Here is a 20,229-nt window from a genome sequence, read left to right as displayed (position 1 = left end):
TTTGCAACAGCATCACACTGTTGACTCATATTTAACTTGTGATCTACTAGAACCCCTAGATCCCTTTCTGCCATACTCCTTCCTAGAGATTCAGGTGCTGCCCAGATGATCATTAGAGCACCCAGATCCACCCACAACAAGCAGCATGTGTTTCTATTGATGGTGTACATCTCCACATGCCTTGGAGCACATAACATTTATTCTGCCTAGGAAAGGAAGAAAATTAGAGGCAATACTGCTGCCATGTATTATTATTATGAACACCCAGTCTGAGACACCACAATGTAGGCTCAATGTCAGTGGTATCCCAAAGGCAAGTTAATTTAGAGATAGGCAAATGGTGGCCATGGGGCTGCACCTGACCAATCATATCATTTGGTCCCCACTTGGGACAGCAACCCAGTAACACCAAGTTGAGAAAAGGAAAAGGGCACTGCAGTGGAATCCTCACCTACATACAGATGAATACATCACCTGGTGCCATGGCAAGAGCCAAGATGCCACGGGGGGAGCCAACCCACAACCATGGGACAGGAGCCACTGCTGTGGGGTCAGCTTGCTTTCCAGCCCCTCTTCTGCCCCTCAAACAAAACCTTGGAGGTGACAGTACTAGGACTTACCAGTATGCAGCCTGGGGCTGCTGGGCACAGCATAGGGATGGCTGTGAGTTCCCAGAAGGGGCAGGGTTGGGGACTAGACGCCCTCAGCGAGCCCTTCATTGCTGCCACTGTGGTGTCAGCTAAGAGCCCTAGGACTGCGGCAGTACCAGGTGGGAGCCCCAGCAGCTGTCTGAAGAGCAACTGGTAGGTGGAGGCAAAGGAGCAGGGCTTTGACATCACCATTTACGAGCTCTCTCTGGCAGCCGCTTCTCGCCGGTGCACGGCACCAGGTCACTCCCGCCCACTAACACCTCTTCAGCGCTGTCCCCCTAACACGTGCTCCAGCCAGCCAGCGGCTCTGAAGGGCCCCGAGGAGGAGCCCAAAGAGGCAGAGCCAGCAGCTCAGACTGCCCTGGGCCAGGGGCCGCCCAGCAGAGCCCCCCGCACTCCAAAGCAGGGCTCTGGGGCCAACCTCCTGCACCTCCCAGCGCTACTGGGGCTCCTCAGTGGCACGCCCCATACTAGGAACATGTAACCCTCACGCACGCGCAATGGCCCTGCCCCAGCTGCACAACGCCGCATACAGGGAGAGTGACGCGCGTGCCAATCAACTTCACACGACCGCCCAGACCCCTTCTAGCCTGTAGCCTCGCACTGGCGCACAACGACCCCGCCCCGCGCCCGCTGCGGTGTGCGTATGACGACAGATAATGGATGACGCAGCACGTGGCGGCAGTTTGAAATCGTGGCGCGGCAGGGCGCGCGCGCGGCCCCTGCTACGGTCATGTCTTTGGTGCGGCCCTTCGACAAGCTCCCGACGCTCAATTCAGCCGCTCTCTTGGTAGGTGCCTGACGAATTCGCGCCTTGTCGTCCTCTTCCCCCCCCCCCCCCCCCCGCCCCCGAGACCAACCGCCGCCGGTATCGCTGTATCCCGCCCCGATAACCGGCATCCTTTGCTAAGCAGTGCGGGCGGGCTGGCGGCTTCGCCCCCTCCCCCGCTGTCTGATTGGTGGGCTGATATCCGTATGCAAATGACAACAAAACCCCCGGTCAAGCAGCACTTTAAAGACCAACAAAATAATGTATTAGGCGACGAGCTTTGGTGGAACGGACCCACTTCTTCAGATCGACAGCCCTGCCGGAGCAGACTCGACACAGACAGCCCAGAGGTCCAAAAATGGCTCCCATGGCTGGCGAATCACAGCAGAGCAGAGCCTGGGGGTGATAGGTGGGGCACTTAAGCGATAGGTCAAACATCAAAGTATGCGAAAGAGTCCTGCTTGAGCTATCGCTTAAGTGCCCGACCTATCACCCCCAGGCTCTGCTCTGCTCTGCTGTCTGATTCGCCAGCCATGGGAGCCATTTTTGGACCTCTGGGCTGTCTGTGTCGAGTCTGCTCCGGCAGGGCTGTCGATCTGAAGAAGTGGGTCCGTTCCACCAAAGCTCGTCACCTAATAAATTACTTTGTTAGTCTTTAAAGTGGTACGTGACTGCTGGTTTGTTTTGGCAGAATACAGGCTAACAGGGCTGGCTCTCTGGTACTATTCAGCATGCAGATATGGTAGTACTGCCTTCCCAGCAGCCTGTGCTGATAGGCTGGGAGGCTTGTTTGCCCTACCCATCAGAGAGACCGTTGGCCTGTCTTGTGCTCTTCTCATTTGGCCATTCAGGGTCGTGCCTGAGCAGGGGCAGGTGGAGGAAGGTCCCCGCCGGACCTTGTGTGGCTGTGGGTGGCAGCTTGAGCCCCAGCCAAACCTTGTGGGGGATGGCACCTCTTCTGCTGGGATAGGACACTGACACCCTCCTCACACACGCCCTGTCAGCCTTCGTTTTCTTCAAATCCATCCTAGGTGTAACCCTAGTGCCAGGAGCTCCTGAGCTCTGCCAGCTGAGCACATGTGCTTGGGGCTGACAGGTATAGGGTTTGGTGGCTGCAACCTCTCCCCAAGCTGTGCTTTTAACCAATTGCCCCATGCTGCTGCAGTGATGGCTGACTGTGAACAGCCTTCCCTGAGCCCTGTAGATCATAATGTGCCCTGGGACCTCTCAAGTCACTAGCTAGTGACTCCCTTTCATCTTCTAGTTGCATCACTTGTTTTCTCTTTCTGAGCAGTTGGTGGGCACTGATGAAAGGCAGCAGCAGCAGCTGGCAGAGGCAATTCTTAAGGAGAAGAAAAACTTCAAGATAAATATGTAAGTGATGGGGAAGGATGGAACAACTTTTTTTCCGATTCAGTTCTGAAATTATATTTTGTCAAGGGTTTTTGTGTGTCTGTTGTTTTGTGGTCTACATTCTGCCTCATATTGAGATCTGGATAGATAGACTTGTGGCTGTAGTATGGGGTATGGCAGATAAATTTAAAATTGAGGTGCTGCAAGGAAATGAATGGTGATTCAGCAAGGCAGCATCTTCACTTGTCAAATGCAGACCTGAAACTCTCACATGTGCAATTTCTGTGGTCATAGCAATGGAACAGAGTAGTTAAGAGACTATTCACTCCAAGGATAGAATTTATTTTTCTTAACCCTCAGAACACAATATTGTCTAGATGTGGTCGTGCAAGTGCAAGCTGCAACTTCTTGGTAAGAATTAAGTGCATGTATAATAGATAGTAACAGAAAGAAAGCTGTACTAGTCTATATGCTATCAAAACAAAAAAGCCATCTAGTACCACTTTAAAGACTAACAGAATAATTTATTAGGTGATGAGTTTTAGTGGGACAGACCCACTTCTTCAGATCATAGCCATACCAGAACAGACTCAATATTTAAGGCACAGAGAACCAAAAATAGTAATCAAGGTTGACAAATCATAAAAATATTATCAAGGTGAGCAAATCAGAGAGTAGAGGGGCAGAAGGGGGTGGGGGGAGTCAAGAATTAGATTAAGCCAAGTATGCAAAAGAGCCCCTATAATGACCTAAAACATTCCCATCCCGGTTCAGATCATGTGTTAATGTGTTGAATTTGAATATAAAAGAGACTTCAGCAGCCTCTCTTTCCCAAGTAGTGTGAAAATTCCTCAAAATCTGAAGTCATGAACAGAATGGCCCACTCCATTAAAATGTAGGCTGTCCAGTTTGTGGATCAGGAGCATTTTGATGTCTGTTTTGTGCCCATTAACTCTTTGTCTAAGAGAGTTTGAAGTCTGTCCAATATACAAAGCATCTGGGCATTGTTGGCACATGGTGGCATATATGATGTCAGTTGAGGAACATGAGAATATGCCTGTGATTCTGTGACATTTTACAGACCTCTCTCCTCTGATCCCACTTTGGAATTCCAAAAGAAATTACAACTATTACTTAAGGAACTCCCTGCTACTGCTCGGGACCGTATTCACTCAGACACACCATCTGAGCCCCATCCTGGATTATTCTATTTACTTCCCAAAATCCACAAACCTGGGAACCCCGGGCAATTTATCATTTTGGGTATTGGCACCCATACCCCCGGACTATCCAGTTATGTGGACTCCCTCCTCAAACCCTATGCCACCAGCACTCCCAGCTATCTCTGTGATACCACTGACTTCCTGAGGAAATTACAAAACATTGGAAAAGTTTCTGACAACACCATGCTTGCCACCATGGATGTAGAGGCTCTGTACACTAATATTCCACACGAAGATGGATTACAGGTGATCAGGAATACCATCCCTGATGTCACCACAGCCAGTCTGGTGTCTGACCTCTGTAATTTTGCGCTCACCCACAATTATTTCTGATTTGGGGACAATTTATACCTCCAGATTAGTGGAACTGCTATGGGCACCCGCATGCCCTACAATATGCTAATATATATATGGCTGGCCTGGAACAACGATTCCTCAGCTCTCGTCCCCTATTACACCTCCTCTACTTAAGATACATTGATGACATCTTTATGATTTGGACCTATGTTATAGAGACTCTAGAAGAATTCCACAGAGACTTCAACAATCTGCACCCCACCATCAACTTATGCCTCGATTACTCCACGCAAGAGATTCATTTCCTGGACAGCACAGTACAAATCAAGGATGGCCTGATTGGTACCACACTCTACCAGAAACCCACTGATTGCCATACTTACCTACACGCTTCTAGCTTCCATCCTGAACACACAACTAGATCCATTGTTTACAGTCAAGCCCTTAGGTACAATCGCATTTGCTCTGATCCTACTGACAGAGACCAAAAACTACAAGAACTTTACCAAATATTCATAAATCTGAATTACCCACCAGGAGAAATTTAAAAAAAAAAGACAGGGCCGGACGAATACCCAGAGACCAGCTACTCCAAGATCAGCCCAAAAAAGCCAAGAACAGAACACGACTGGTCATTCCCTACAGCCCCCAACTCAAACCACTGCAACGCATTATAAAAGACCTACAACCTATCCTTAATCAAGATGCCACACTCCAGAAGGCCCTGTTTTCTCCTACAGACAACCTCCCAGCCTTATGGGGATTCTCACCAACAGCCACAGTCTACCGCAGGAACACCAGTCCTGGGACTTTTCCTTGCAACAAACCCTGCTGCTAGCTTTGTCCACATATCTATTCTGGAGATACCATCACTGGACCTAACCAGGTTAGTCCCAGAATCACGGGCACATTCTCATGTTCCTCAACTAACATCATATATGCCATCATGTTCCGACAACGCCCAGATGCTTTGTATATTGGACAGACTTCAAACTCTCTTAGACAAAGAGTTAATGGGCACAAAACAGACATAAGAACACTCCTGATCCACAAACCAGTCAGCCGACATTTTAATGGAGTGGGCCATTCTGTTAATGATTTAAGAGTTTGTGTCTTACTGAAGAGGAATTTTCACACTACTTTGGAAGGAGGCTGCTGAACTCTTTTATATTCAAATTCGATACATTAACACATGGTTTGAACCGGGATGTGAATTTTCTGGGTCATTATAGGGGCTTTTTTGCATACTTGGCTTAATCTAATTCTTGACTCCCCCCCACACTCTGATTTGCTCACCTTGATAATTATTTTTTTCTGATTTGTCAACCTTGATTACTATTTTTGGTTCTCTGTGCCTTAAATATTGAGTCTGTTCCGGTATGGCTATGGTCTGAAGAAGTGGGTCTGTCCCATGAAAGCTCACCTAATAAATGATTTTGGTAGTCTTTAAAGTGCTACTTTACTGCTTTTTTTGTTTTGATAGTATGTAGACTAGCACGGCTTTCTCTCTGTTACTATGTGGAACTATCCTACCCTGCAGCTAGGAGCACACTTCCTGGTGTGTGTAGACAGACTTGTATTATCTTTGTTCAAGCTAGCACACTAAAAGTATCTGCGTTGTGACTGCCACCAGGGTCTGAGCTCAGGTGCCTAGCCTGAGTCACAACCTGTGCTGTGACATCTGTGTTGCTATTTTTATCGCACTTGCGCAAGTCTGTCTGCCCTCTGATCCTAGCTGCAGTGTAGATGTGCCCATATGTAGCAAAAGTGTTCAGAGATCAGTGCTAGGGCCAGTACAAGCATCTACACAGAATTGCTCTCTGTGCATGGGTCTTCTATCCAAAAACTGGAACTCTCTGAAATCAATAGGGGGAATCAGGCAGGAGTAGTACATGATATTATTTGAAGTGGATTAGCTTTCAAGTTTACTTTTTAAGATGTCCACTAGCTGCAATTCTTGTCCTATACCCACTCTCTTCAGTTTGTTTCACTGATAGGTTATTGATTTGCATATGGAATTTTAATTCTTGTCTGGGAATTCTGATGAAGCGGGTCATCTAATGAAGCAGGTCTTTGCCCACGAAAGCTTATGCTCCAAAATACCTGTTAGTCTGTAATGTGCCACAGGACTTCTTGTTGTTTTGGGGATTTGTTTGTTGCTCATGTAATGACTTTGGTAATTATATCAATAAGCAAATGCATTAACTCAAATTTTTGGGAGGAATATGTGTTTCCGTCACTGCTGCAGCACTAGTGATTCTAAAGCAGTTACAATTGTCCACTGGAAATCCTGTGAAACTTCCAAAATCTGTAATATTGTATGTGGACCTCTCACATCTACAGGCAAGTGTGTTGCCTGACCTATTGATTGTAGGCAAATTATATTATTGATTAGTTTCCACAGTTAGCTTTCTGAAATTTGGTAGGTTCTTGTCCCAAGGTCAAACTGAGTGTTATGAGAATTGCTGTTCAGCTGGGAGTCCCTATGCACATGGCAATGACAACATTCGCACTGAGGAAAAATCTTCCATATTTGTAATGGTTTTATTAACATAGCAAAATCACAAATGCTCCAGTCAAGCAAGGTATGTAGATGTAATACAGAATGAGTCTCTACTCCATATACTTACGCTGTCTTCCCTTGTAGAACATCCTGAAGTGTTAAATATCATCTTCCCCTCATGATCACTACCATCATCATCCTGGCATCTCCCCAGGTACATAGGACAGGGTACATTTGGGTTACATGGCATTTTTATGGTCAAACATCTGATGATGTCTCTATCTTAAAATATCCTAAGCTGCTATAAACTACTCTCTTGTGGTTACTTGTCAGCCATTCAGTTATTACCCCAGCCTGTTTTGTGATGGCTTATGATTGAGGATTTGTCTTTGTTAGTTATTTATGCTAAAGGTTTTGGGGCCTTATGCCCTAATTAGTTTAGCTGAGCTATTGGCCTGCAAGCATCAAGGTCTGCAAAATCACTGCATTTCCTTCCTTAACTTTATACCTATGCCTCGTCCAGCAAATGCCTATGAACTGTTAGTGTTACAAAGCTACATTTGCCGGATTTCATCAACTGCTGGGGACCTCCAGACCATTCTAATTCAGTCATGGAAACCTTCCAAAACATGCAGTTCCATGTCTTAAACATGACAAAAGGCACTAGATTGGACTCTGACGTTTTCCATGAATTTCATTTGAAGTCCTTAAGCCAATTCATTGGCAAATGGTGTTACAAACAAAAGTATTTTCCAGATGTAGTTTTCATCCCTAACTTTTAAACTCATGCCTGAGAAAGTTTCCAATTTTTTTTAAAATATGGCCAAAATTTCCCATAAGCACCCATAAAACAGACACTATTGAAAGCAGGGGTGGCTATTAATCTACCAAAGGGAGCTGGTTAGAAGTTTTAACTAGGAAGAGGTAATCATTTTATCAACACAGTCACACCTCTCTCCATAGTACATAGGAGATAAACTTCAAGGTACATTATAGGATAGTCATGTGCTACTGAAAGAGCCTGTAGCATGCAAAGCACTATTTACTGACATTGTCCTATGTGCGTGTAGTGTTGCCAAGGAAGTACAGTACTGCATTTAATTGTGGTTCCAGGAGACCATTTTAGGCCATTAAAATGTAATTACTGTAATGGATGGGCAAAGCGTATTGTACTGTTCAGCCGTTACATGTGCTGTATTTAGTGCTCTGTCAGATATGGCAATGGCTAATTTAAATAAGATTTTTTTTAAGGATCTTATGAACACATTTGGTATGTATTTTGCTCGGAATTAAACTCTGTAGCCAGTCTGTGTCATGACAGCAGCTAGACTTGAAGCTGATCCAAAGACCTGGTTTAACACCCTTCTTCTGACACTTAAAGGGAAAAACAGCCCTGCTGTCACTCATGCCTGAGCAGTTGGAACCTCTGTTCTATGTCTCCTCTAACAGCACATAACTCCCAATGCCTTGCTTGGGCTTTCGTAGGGAGGAGAGCAGTACGACTCCTTGGAGGAAGCTATTGTCATATGCAATGGCCTCATTAAGCAGCTCAAATGGAATAAAGTTTAAGCTACTGCATGTCAACTGTGGCTGTTAATGACCGTGAATAGGTTTAACCAAGCAACTAGTCTCATCGAGTGCTTATAGTCTTTGAAATGCATGGCACTAAGTCTGCTCTTACTGTCCATTCTAGCTGAGCAAGCAGCTGGTGAAGTGGGTTCTGTTTTGACACACTGTTACATTTGAGTGAACCTGCACACCTATTCTGTCTTTCAGCCATGTGGCAACCTCCCTCCCTTTACCTGCTGAGAGAGATCATATCCGGCCCCGGATTGACCTGATTGCCTTTATGATTAACATACAAAGCAAATACAGGTAAATGCAGAAGGGGTTGGAACAGCAGAGGGAGAACTTGAAGAAGACGTTAACTGTTAAGTTTAACCTGGGGTAAACTGATCCAGCCGCGGCGCCTGCATTATTGTGGTGATTAGCAGTTCATGGAACAATTGGCTTTCAAAAACTGGACTCACAATAGTGTTGTGGGTGTTATCATAGTCTGATATCTGGCCTACCCTAGGCAGTCTTAATTAGCCAGACTTGAATTGATGGTGTGTGCTGGTAACCTCTATGAGGACTCTGCTAATCAGGCCCTTGTAAGAGATTGGAGTTCTATCAGTTAGCTGGACTAACATAAATAAATAAATGGAGATCTACATCTCTTAGAGCTGAAAAAGACCTTGGCAGGTCAGAGTGGCAGGGCCAAGCATTACCCCTGACAGATTTTTTTTTTTTTTTTTTTTTTTTTAAATCTAGTTGCCTCAGACCCCCAAGTGGCTCCCTCAAAGTTTGAACTTGCAAGCCTGGGCTGAGCAGGCCAATGCTCAAACCACCAAGCTATCCCTCCCTCCCCTGAGCTTGGGATGCCAAAGATTAGTTTCTGTTTCACCCTCTCAGCTGTACCACCACCCGCTCAGTGTTAATACAAAGAGAAATCCAGTCACGTTAGTACTTTCACAGTGAGGATAAAACCACATTGGTGGGAAAGCCACTTTGTGATCTTTGATTCTGAACGTGAACAGTTCTTCAAAAGCGACAGGTCACACTGGACAGCCATTGAGGTGAAAGTCGCAGTAGACTACAACAAATGTACAGAACCTTCAGGGGCCACTGACCCACAGAAAAATCAGTCAAAGGCCACATAAAAGTGTGAAGCGCAAAAAAAAAAACCCCACCAAACCCTCACTGAAGTGGCTCCTGACTGAGACACCTCACTCCCCTCATGCTCCTCATGGGAGAAAATGGGGACAGAACGGGTGGGGAAGGGAGGACTGAGGCCTGCAGACCAGATGAACTTTTCTAGGGGCCCAGGGTAGGCCCAAAAGTGGGGGACTCAGGTTTCAGTGTACAGGAGGGGGCTGCCAAAGAGTATATCTGGGGTCTGAGTGGGAGGTAGGGTGCAGGAGTGAGCTGGGGTTGGGGGATCTGGTTGGGAGGTAAGATGCTAAGTGGGCTGGGGCAGAGGTGGGGGGTCAGAAGAGGCTGGAAAGGGGGGTTGTGTGGGAGGCAGGGTGCTGAGGCTGGGCATGGGGGAGTCTCAGAGGGAGGGTGCAGGAACAAGCTGAGGATAGGCAACCTGGGCAGGATGGGGATGAGGGACGTCTGAGCAAGGGTTGGGGTGATTACCTCCATGTGTTGCTACTGCTGTCTTCTCCCCCCAGCTGGGGCAATAGCAGTGTGGAGAAATGCTCCCTAGAGAGGCTTTTCTCCCCACCTGTCCCAGGCACTGCCCACCTGTTGGTGTCATTGGCTGGAATTCCAATTAGCAGGGAACCAGTGCCTGGGAGAGGTGCGAAGCAAAGCCTCTCCAGGGAGGTGCGAGCTGTCATCCTCCCAGCTGGAGGAGCAGGAGCTGTGGCAGCAGCCGAGCAGCACTGCCCCTCCGCCAGGCACATCCTGTCGGCTGCATCCAGTCCTGGCTTTCCTGATGTGGTTGGTGAAGCTGGGGCCTCCCCACTCTCTGCCCTGCACCATACTAGGGAGGGGAGCAGTGGGCCTGGGGGACCAGATCCAGGCAAGCCGCCATCTGAATTCAGACCACAGCTTTTCTTTCCAAAGAAGAGTAAAGGAGTTAGGTGCTCAGTGGGATCTGGATGCCTAGTTTTCTTAAGCTCCTGTAAAAACCCCCCATTAAGTGATTCATTCATTCAAAAAGTCGTCTCCTCCTCCTCCTCTTCCTTGTGTTTTGTTCTCCTTTCTGTCTATCTCGTGGCTTCCCTAGCATGTTGATAATTTTTTGGGGGGGTGGGGGGGGCGGAATAAACTCATCGTTAGTATCTAAGCATAAAGGGGTGAGATCAGTGGTGGGTGTCCATCTACCATTTGTGCTTTTGAAAATTTCTCCTTTGTGCTGCTCTAGCTTCTTCATGGGCTGGAGACACCAGCACTAGCCTGACCTCTGGTTTAACTGAATCATATGATGTGCTTTTTCTTTCCATTTCCATCAGTCTTAGGAATGTTGAAGCTTCAATGTCACATGTGGATGCCAACTTCTTCCTTGGGAAAGTGTGCTTCCTTATCACGGGTGGTATGTATCCACCTTTTTCTCCTCCACCTTCCAATGTTTAATCCCTTCTTATGCTGCTCCTTAAAACACCTGGAATGGTGTCACCTTGAACAAAACAAGCCAACAGCTTGTGGCAGAAGCATTTTTTTTTAAATGTTGCAGAATCTCCTCTTTTTCCCAGTTCAGAACACGTTTCAGTCCTCACTTTGTCCTGTCCCTCAATTTCTCCAAACAGATATCTCTGTTCTGCCCTTGCCCCATGGGTATGCATTGCGAGCTTGATTTGTATGGAACTACAAAGTGTCTTCCCATGGCAGTCGTAATGCTGTTCATTACTGCTGAATGAGTTCTGTTATGATACGGGCCATGCTGTGTGCTAGATTTGGGTCATTTGTGGAACTAATTGTTCCTTAGTGCTCGTCTCCACTGGGGATGGGCTGTGGAATGTTGTCAAACTCTCCCTAACACGTTTCTGTTTCCTCTCTGCTGTAGTTGGTAGGCTGAATCACTGCAGCGTAGAGATGAATGCTGTCCGAAAACTGGGAAACCTCTACTGCAGCCCGGTCATATTCTGTGAGCTGGACGTAAGATTGCTTAATTTTGTTACTGCGGGTGGTTGGGAGATGTGGTTAGCAAACAGGAGGATTTGCTGACCCCTATCTGGTATGTCAGCAATAAATCCTAAGGTGCGCAGGTAAGCCTACCAGCGTATCCTACTTGTATGTTTTGACAGCAAAGACCAAATCCATGCAGCCACTTGAGAAATGTGGGCAATAGTCACTGTGCTTTTAGAAAGTTATTCTTACTTTCATTTAAATAATGCCTGTCTAGATTGTAGTAGCACAGGAAGACACAAATCCTTCCCTATAGAGCTGACCAGCTAAGCCAGGGATGAGCAATAACTTTTTGATAGGGCAGGATGCCCCAAGATTTTTAAGTAGTCAAGGGCTGCACTTTTCTGGGGAGGAGGTGTTGGGTCTGGGACAGAGGCTGGGTATAGAAGGGAGCTTGTAGCAGAGCGGGGTGCAGGAGAGGGTGTGGGGTCTGTGAGGGAGTTTGGGTGAAGGAGGGAGTTGTGACCTGGGACTGGGTATTGAGGTGCAGGATCAAGGAGGAGGTATTGGGGTAGGGTTTGATTCTGGTGTGGAGGGGGTGCAGGGTCTGAGGAAGTTTTGACCTGGGGCGAGGAGGGTGCAGAGAGTTTGGGGGATGACCTGGGGCAGAGAGTTGGGCTGTGGGATGAGGTGGGGTGCCAGATGCAGGCTGTGGCTGGGAGGTACACCTAGGTGGGTCCTGGCCAGCAATGCAGCGTGATCCTCAGGCAGACTTTGAGCGGCCTGGGGCTGTGGCAGGCAGGAAGCCTGTCTGAGGGTCCCAGGGGCTGGATCCAGCCTGTTGGATGTATTTTGCCCACCCCGAGCTAAACCAACAGAGAATTGGAGGAAAGTGAATAGGGAAGTGTTATTTATGCCATCACATAAGACAAGAACCAGGGCCACGTAATTAAATTAATAGGTACAGGTTTAAAACATACACAAGGATGTGTTTTTTCACATTTCACAGAGTCACCCTGTGGAGCTTGTTGCCAGAAGGTGTTGTGAAGACTAAAACTGTAGCAGGGTTCAAAAAAGAGCTAGATAAGTTCATGAAGAATAGGTCCACCAATGGCTATTAGCCAGGATGGTCAGGGATGCGGCTCCACACTTTGGGTTGCCTCTAGAAGCTGAGAGTGGATGTCAGGGGATGGATCGCTGGTAATTGCCCTGGCCTGTGAAGCACCTGGTATTGACTCCTGTTGGAAGACAGTATACTGAGCTAGATGTATCATTGCACTGACTCACTATAGCTATTCTTATATACAGTGATAAGCAAAGTGATCAGAAGCCCACATCATATTAACTGCATAGTTGATAGTAAGTACTTGACATTTTTGCACTGTGGGCTTCCCCCCTGCTACCAGCAGCCCCAGTACAGCAGTCTGAAACATTCTGTCCATTTGCATTCCCATCTGTTATGCAACCACCCTCCGGTTTGCACATCCCAAATGCTTCCTGTTTCCCAAGCTCCACAGAGTAAGGCATGGTCTCTCCTAAAGGGGCACAAATTCATCCCTGCAGTCTGGCATGTGTGCCCTGGGTTTTGATCAACTGTCGCTGTTTGAAGGGCTAGGGGAGGAGAGCTCGCATTGCTGAAATGGCTTCCTGCTCCCTTTCGTATAGTTGGGCATCCTAAATCTAATAAATGGCCCCCTACATTTGTGCAGTTGGTCAGCTCTGGCTCTGCTGCCCCTTTTCACTTCTGCCCTCCCTAGTCAGATACCAGTGTCTTTGGGCCCAGAGTACTACTTCAAAGGGCCTTCAACCCTGGTGACTATGCCCTCTGCTTCCCACTGGCCCTGGTAAGTAGGTGATTGGGCCTGGGGACCTCCATGTCTAATTGATCTGAGTCCCTCTGAACTTTTGGTTCCTGCATATGCCTCAGCACCGACTAGACTTTCTTTTCCATCCCTTTATTTAATAATGTGGGTTTTGTTTTTCTCCCTCTGCTTCCAGTCTGAGGGAATCCGAGTTGCCACAGCCCAGCGGCTGCTCCGAATGTTGCAGATCTGTGCCGGTCACGTACCGGGGGTTTCTGCCCTCTTCTTCAGTTCTTTGATGAAAAGCTCCATTGACGAATAACCTTGATGTAAATCCATTGCCATTCTTCCCATCCACACCATCTGATGCTGTTTCAAGCTGCAAAAATAGACTGAAGTGGGAGTCTTGGTGGGAAGCGTTTTCTGTTGATTTATGATGTGGTCAGGTCGTCCTGTGCTGCTGCTTGATTTTGTTATGTATACAGAAAAGGTTTGATTCCTGTTTGAGTGGTGGCTGGAGCTGTGCTACTGAGCTCCTTTCACATCTAGGTCCCAGTTTTAATCAAGCTAGTTTGTTAGTGACTAACAGCTGTGTAGCCTATTGAGAAGGGTAAGGGAAGAGGGGAAAGACTGGCATCCTCAGGTCAGTGTGTATCATGACACACAACTGTACTTCAGAGACACAGGAGTCCTGGAGAGAAATATCAGAAGGTTTCAAGGCTGCTGCCTGCTCTCTGCCTGGTATCAATGGGATTGTTTCACCAAAGAAAAAAGAGCAAGAATTTCCCAACATCCCTAATGAAATAGGGCACTTCTCATGAATGCAAAACAGCCACAAAGGCTCTTGAAGGGAGGAAACCAGTTTAGCAGCCACCATATGTATAGCAGTTGGAAGTAAGAAACTAGCAGTTGGAGAGTATGCAAAGAAAGATTGGCCCAGCCTTTCTAATCCCCAGCTGTCTGACCAGAAAAGGAGGGGGTTAAAGGAGACAGCCCAGTAATTTGACACTTCAACCATTCTTTCAAAGAAAGGCAGCTTTTGTTATACTTCCCTAGCAAATAGCGCCTGGTGGGCAATCCCTCCTTACACCTGACTCAAGAGTCTGACAGTCACATTCAACACTGTGGCCCTGCAATTCAAAGTTTCCACAGGGAAGAAAGAAGACCAGAGTATCAGGGGAGGTGGGGGAGTGTTGGTAGTCCTGGTGTGTGTCTGGGGACAGAGCTTTGCTCAGTGGAGTGATGAGTTTCACAGAACAGTGCAGAAGTCACTCTTCAGTGAATTTTGCTATTAATATTCTAAAAGTGAAGATCCACAAAATGGTTCCTCACTAACAAAGTTAGATTTCACAGGGCCTAGCTTTCAGAATTGCTGAGTGCTTCTGAAAATCACTTCCTTAATCTGCATTGCTTCAGCTTCCAGAATACTTGGGCCATCTCTATCCTCCTGCATGGGTGGAAAAGTGCAATTTGGCTAATCTGGGTATAAACATGCTGCATAACCTGCAGGCTTTTTACAGGTTGGACATGCCTGTAAACTTGCCCTCTGCACACAAACTCCAAAGTCAGGTTATATTTTGTTACAATTCTTTCTAGTTCTGTTTTATTGGGAATATACCATGAATCTGATACAATGTGTTGGAATATTGTTAATAAAATGTGTAATGTAAAAAAAACTATTTCAGACCCACTGTTTTTTCTGATAACATTCACTGACACACTGTGGGTGCACTAGGAAAACAACAGGGATTTTTTTTTACCCCTGTGGTGTAGCTACACGTGTGCTACCAACAGTATAAACTGAATGAAAGAATGGGTATCAGCATGTTTAGCTCCTTTTGTAAAAACTTGATGGGTTGCAATTACCACTTCAATCCACAAGATGGTACTAAGACCTCTCCATTGGAATGAGCCCACCTCCCCCATGCTGCCACAGTGGTAAACTGGGCTGAGTAGCCTTTCTGAACACCTGGTCAGGACATTTCTATACCGACCAGAAAACAAATGCTTTTCACAGTTTTTTTAAATTTAATGGAAAATATATGGAAGTATACCTATCTCATAGAACCTTCAGAGGTCATTGAGTCCAGTCCCCTACCCTCTTGGCAGGGCCTGTTAACATCTCTGACAGATTTTCTTTTTAATCTTTTTGTCCCAGACCCCTAAATGGTCTCAAAGAGTGAGCTCACAGCCCTGGGTTTAGCAGGCCAGTGCTCAAACCACTGAGCTATCCCTCCTTCCCTACCAGGGTCCCTTAAAGTTAAACCTGGAGGTGTTCTCTCGTATTAGAATTAATGTTCCTGACTTCAGAGCCCCAGTTGTAAGTGCTGTACTTTTCCCTTGGCTTGCAGGAAAAGTAACAGTTGCAATGCCTGCTTACTCAGCTCTGCATTTTGGCAATTGTCATAGAAAGTACTCAGGGAGGTACAGGGTCCAGAAAGTGCACAAATCCCATCTACTATCCTCGTGTTGCCATACCAGATTGAAAGGTCTCCAGCAGCCAGCTGGAACAAAACCTAAAATGTTAAGCTGTGTTTGTGTCCAAATGCATTGGGCTCTGGCTGCAAGTCACAGGGGGAAGGGGTGGAGTGGTTTTTCATGCCCATCTAGCAAGAATTCAAAACTCAAAGCAGCTGAATCAATGTAGCTATTTTCAGCCAGCTTTATGGTTCATGACTGCAACAGCCTAGGCCTTGTCCCTATTCAGCATCATGGTGCCAAAAGGAAATTAATTTCTGTTTCCTCCTATGTTTTGAGTATGCTGTCTCAGCTCTGCTTTCCCTTTAGACCTCTTGAAAAAACCACAGTTTGAAGGAGCCTGTAGTTTCAATGTGATCTTGAAGCACAGGTGCAGACTCAAGTGAGTGGGAAATAAAAACAGAAGTTGTATTAACTACTTTTGTTCCCTTTGCTAGCCAGCGCAGGATAGTTGCCAATACTATATTGTCCAGATACCTGTCCAGGTAACACCAGTGACTCAGACACTAGAAATCAGATGAGTCATTTAAGAACACAGGAATGACCATACAGAAAACCTCTGAGATATGCACAACCGAGTTGCACATGCCTTGGGTTAATGTGACCGCTGCTACTGACAGGAACAGAGAACCCGCTCCTGTCAGTGGTGGCAGTGACTTCTGTCAGTGGCAGCAGCCAAGAGTCAGGTTCTCAGCTGTCACCACTGACAGGAGCACCACTGACACGAGTGGGGAAACTGACCAGGGCACCAGCCCTGGTCAGTTTCCTGGCCCTGCAAGCAGAGGGGAGCCCAGAGCCAGGCTACCACCTGCTCTTGACTCCCTTCCACTTGCTGGAGCCAGGAAACTGACCAGGGTTGGTGGTATCATCAGTTTCCTGGCTCCCCCGTGAGTTACATGGGAAATTTTACTTATGCAGGGGTTGCAAGAACTCAACCCCTGCATAAGTTGGGGGTCTACTGTACTGAGTCAGACCACTGGTCCATCTGCCTCACTCTCCTGTCTCTGGACAGCGACCTATGCCCTGTGCTTCAGAAGGGGCAATAAAATAGGGCAATTTTAGATGAGTCTTAGGAAAACCAGAAGCATGAGATTGGCTATAAGACAGGATGGTCAGGGAGACTTTGAGAGACTGCCCTCTGTGAACTTATTTTCTGAACTCAGTTATCCTTCTGGCTTTTACAACATCTATCAATGAGTTCCACAGGTTTACTGCATGGTGTGAAGAAGTTTTGATTTAAACCTGCTGCCTCTTAATTCATTGGGTGACCCCAGGTGGCTGTGATGTGAAGGTGGTAGAGACTAACAATAGGATATTTCTGGGGAGGTGTCACTGGGGACCACCTCTCTGTCCCCAAGGGTTGCTTCTGTGAGGGCACCTGCTCCAGGTGCTGCCAAAGTCATGAAGGCCTGTAAAGTCATAGAATCTGTGACCTCTGACAAAATTGTACTCTTAATGATAGGACTCTTATCTCAGAGAAAAATTTTAGGCTATCACCCACTTTGATGACTGGTACCAATTTCTGAGTTTATCCCTGGGCTCAAAACTGTGTAGCTTAACGTGGTTTTAGTATGGTATATCTAGCCCCTGAAGGAAGAATATGCAGAAACCCATTTGTCCTACTTTCCTCTGAGACTTTACGAGTTGTTGAATTTCTCCTGCTTCAAGATGCAGTCTACTTTCTTCATGAACAGCTGGGCTACATCTACATGAGAGGCTTTTCCAGGCAAAACTCTGCTTTTGTTAGGAAAAACCGCAGAACATCTGCACTCAAAATGCACTTTGTCAACATATTGTTGATAAAACCCAGCACATCCACCAGCAGCAGCATACCTCACCTATTCAGGTATAATGCCTCTCTCAGCAGTGTTCTGTTGACCAAACAGCCGTGTAGACACACCGGGACCCTTTTGTTGATAGACAGGGCTTCTAGTTCACCAAGCAGCTCTGTTTGCAGAGCTTCCAGTCAGCCATTCTGTCAAGAAAGAGCCGGGCAGGCTGGCTGCCCTCTGTCAACAGAGCAGATTGTTCTTTTGATCTGCTTTTACATGTGGCTGTGGTCTGTCAACAGAAATTTGTCAGAACGGATTTCCCACCAAATGACTTCTGTCAACGGGCTTCTCAGGTAGATGTAGCCCTGATATTTTCCTCCTTTCCTGTTGCAAATATTTCTGATGCTTAGAAAAGATGTGCTTTTTTTTAACCTGTAGCCCTGGTCAGCTGACCTTTCTTGTAATATGCCTGGCAGGGTAACTGGAGCATGCCAGAGACTGTGACGCTGTCTCTCAGGTACATTACATTTTTACAAACAGAAGTTCTTGGGACTCATCTAAAGTGACAAACACTGCCATGTAATGATCTCTGGGAACTGCAGGCTCTTTATTTAGACAGGAGACAGCAGGGCGAGACAGCCAAAAGCTATCTAGACTCAAAGTACAGATATAACACACGAGATAGGTTATGCAGGTAGCATTCACATCTGGATGAGGCTTATGGCAGGGTTGGAGGCTAAACAGTGAGCACATTAGGTGCCACCCAGTTAAACTCTTGAAAGATTTGGCCAAAACATTAGAAATCTAATGCAAATGAATTGTTAGTGCAATGTTCAACCATCTTGTCCTTCACTTCTCTGTGCACCACCCCCACCTCCCTCAGTTGTGAGGCTGAATGTTGAAGGCTTTGTCTAAACTCAAAAAGTTATGCCAGCATAGCTTTGTTGGGTGTGGAGTGGTGATTTTTTAAACCAATTTAGTTATGCCATCAGAATTCCGCTAGGGTAAACACACATATCCACACAGAAGTGCTCATACTGGTGTTGGTAATATCAGTCCAACCAGCATTCGCTTCACCTTTATAAGCACTTCTAAACCAGACCCAGAAACTGTCCCCTATTGCCCCAGAGCCAGAATCCTAGAGATGGGTTCAGATCTATGGACTCAGATATGGATCTATTGCAATTTGTTGTGGGATTGGGGAACAGTGGTTGATTTCATGTACCTGTTTAAGGCCATCTCCAATGTTTGTTTTTGGAAGCATACTAAGGGCAAATACCAAATAATCTAACTCACCAGGTAGTGTAGCCAGATGGGGCTCGTTTTGGTAGCTGCTCTCTGAACATTGCCATAGCAGTGATGTTGATAGGTGGTGTACTTTCTGTTGAGTCAGTGCTGAACTGATGGCATTGTACAGTGTTATAGAAACTGAAATGTTGCAGTCTCTGCTGCCAGAAGAGAGATGCAGCAAAGTGCTGATGAGAGGAAAAAGGAAATTCATTAGTCTGATTATTCACTTTTGATTTTGTAGGACCAGTCCCCTTAGTCCCAGCCAAATTCCAGCTGTCATTTACAGCCTGCTGGCCTAATTCCTCCTATTTGCCACTGCATGCTCTGTTCTGCACTTTCCAGGCTCAGCTGTCAGACACCTGTCACTTTTCATTCTGCTACTAGCTGGCCTTCCTGGGTGGGAGGGATGAGTCCTATGGAAAAGAGAGCAGTAGCTAGTGTAGCACAGTACTACCAGGAGGACTTTTTCTGACTCAGCTGTGGACTTCCTGCTGGGCTCTGAGAATGTCGCTTCAACTCTCCATGCCTCACTTTCCCCATTTGTAAATCAGCGATCAAATCTACGAATTAGAGGAGTGTTAGGAGAATGAATGAATACAGTAAATCCTTGAGTTATGCAGAGGTTATGTTTCTGCAAGCCATGTGTGACTCACATTTTCATGTAAGTGGAGGAGAGATGGGTTCCCAGCTGCCCTAGGCTTGCAGGAGCTGGGAAACTGTCCAGCCTAGCAGGTCTGGTCAGTTTCCTGGCTCCCAGCACCCCTCTACTCCTAGGAGGCAGGAAACTAACCAGGGCTGCTTCCCTGCTGAGTTTTCCTGCTCTGCAAGCAGAGGGAGCTGGGAACTAGGCTGCCACCTGGTTCCCAGCTCCCTTCTACTCCAGGGACTGGGAAACTGCTCCTGCAGGGGCAGCAAGAGTCCTGTCCGGGGCGACAGTTGCCTAAACCTTAGACACGTGCAACTTGGGTTTACTTGAGGGCTTAGTGTATTTGTAAAGTGCTTTGAGCACTACCGGTGAAGATTGGGACAGAAGTGCAAAGTGGAGATAGATCTGGTTGGAAAAAAAAATCAGAGTAGACCTTTAGAGGGGAGGGGGAATTTACTGATGCAATGAAATTGAAACTTCTTCCTGGAGGTACATCTATGCTTATGACAGCGTGTTGATGTCGACACTGCATGCCCAGCTAGGATATGGATGCAGTCAGTTTGCTTCTGCTCAGTTGCCAGCAGCTGCTAACAAGAAGGTAGCTTTGCAAGGCAGCAGCCACAGAAGGAACCACTGGGATGTGCCTTCCCTGGGTGCAGAGCCAGAAAACTTCCTGTTGTTTTCCAAACATTCTTCTAATTATACCATTGCCAGTCTCTGCATCCCTTTAACATTACAGTTAAGGGATGGGGACTGGTTCCCAGCAACATATTGCAAGTAACCGCAAGTTAGTATTGTGGTTGCTGTTAGGTAGGATCTAGGGTAAATA

At 46.7% G+C, this 20,229-nt stretch overlaps 1 protein-coding gene across 1 annotated transcript; it reads left to right on the top strand.

The window, feature by feature from the left end:
- The first annotated feature begins 1,366 nt into the window (after positions 1–1,366).
- CENPM (centromere protein M) lies at positions 1,367–14,770 on the top strand. The gene is made up of 6 exons (XM_074983919.1): positions 1,367–1,440; positions 2,714–2,793; positions 8,572–8,670; positions 10,800–10,879; positions 11,351–11,442; positions 13,411–14,770. The coding sequence occupies exons 1-6, from the start codon at positions 1,384–1,386 to the stop codon at positions 13,534–13,536; spliced, it is 534 nt and encodes a 177-aa protein (XP_074840020.1). The 5' UTR covers positions 1,367–1,383; the 3' UTR covers positions 13,537–14,770.
- Positions 14,771–20,229: the final 5,459 nt, after the last annotated feature.

This window comes from Carettochelys insculpta, chromosome 1 (assembly GCF_033958435.1).
Source record: "Carettochelys insculpta isolate YL-2023 chromosome 1, ASM3395843v1, whole genome shotgun sequence".
Classification (NCBI taxonomy): Eukaryota; Metazoa; Chordata; order Testudines; family Carettochelyidae; genus Carettochelys; species Carettochelys insculpta.
The sequence above is the reverse complement of the archived record's forward strand: the minus strand, read 5'-3'. Positions and strand labels throughout refer to the sequence as shown.

Excerpts from the sequence above, each read along its gene's own strand:
- CENPM (XM_074983919.1), top strand. The coding sequence starts at position 1,384 with ATGTCTTTGGTGCGGCCCTTCGACAAGCTCCCGACGCTCAATTCAGCC. Across the intron at positions 1,441-2,713 it reads TCAATTCAGCCGCTCTCTTG|TTGGTGGGCACTGATGAAAG; the intron begins GTAGGTGCCTGA and ends CTTTCTGAGCAG. Across the intron at positions 8,671-10,799 it reads AACATACAAAGCAAATACAG|TCTTAGGAATGTTGAAGCTT; the intron begins GTAAATGCAGAA and ends CATTTCCATCAG.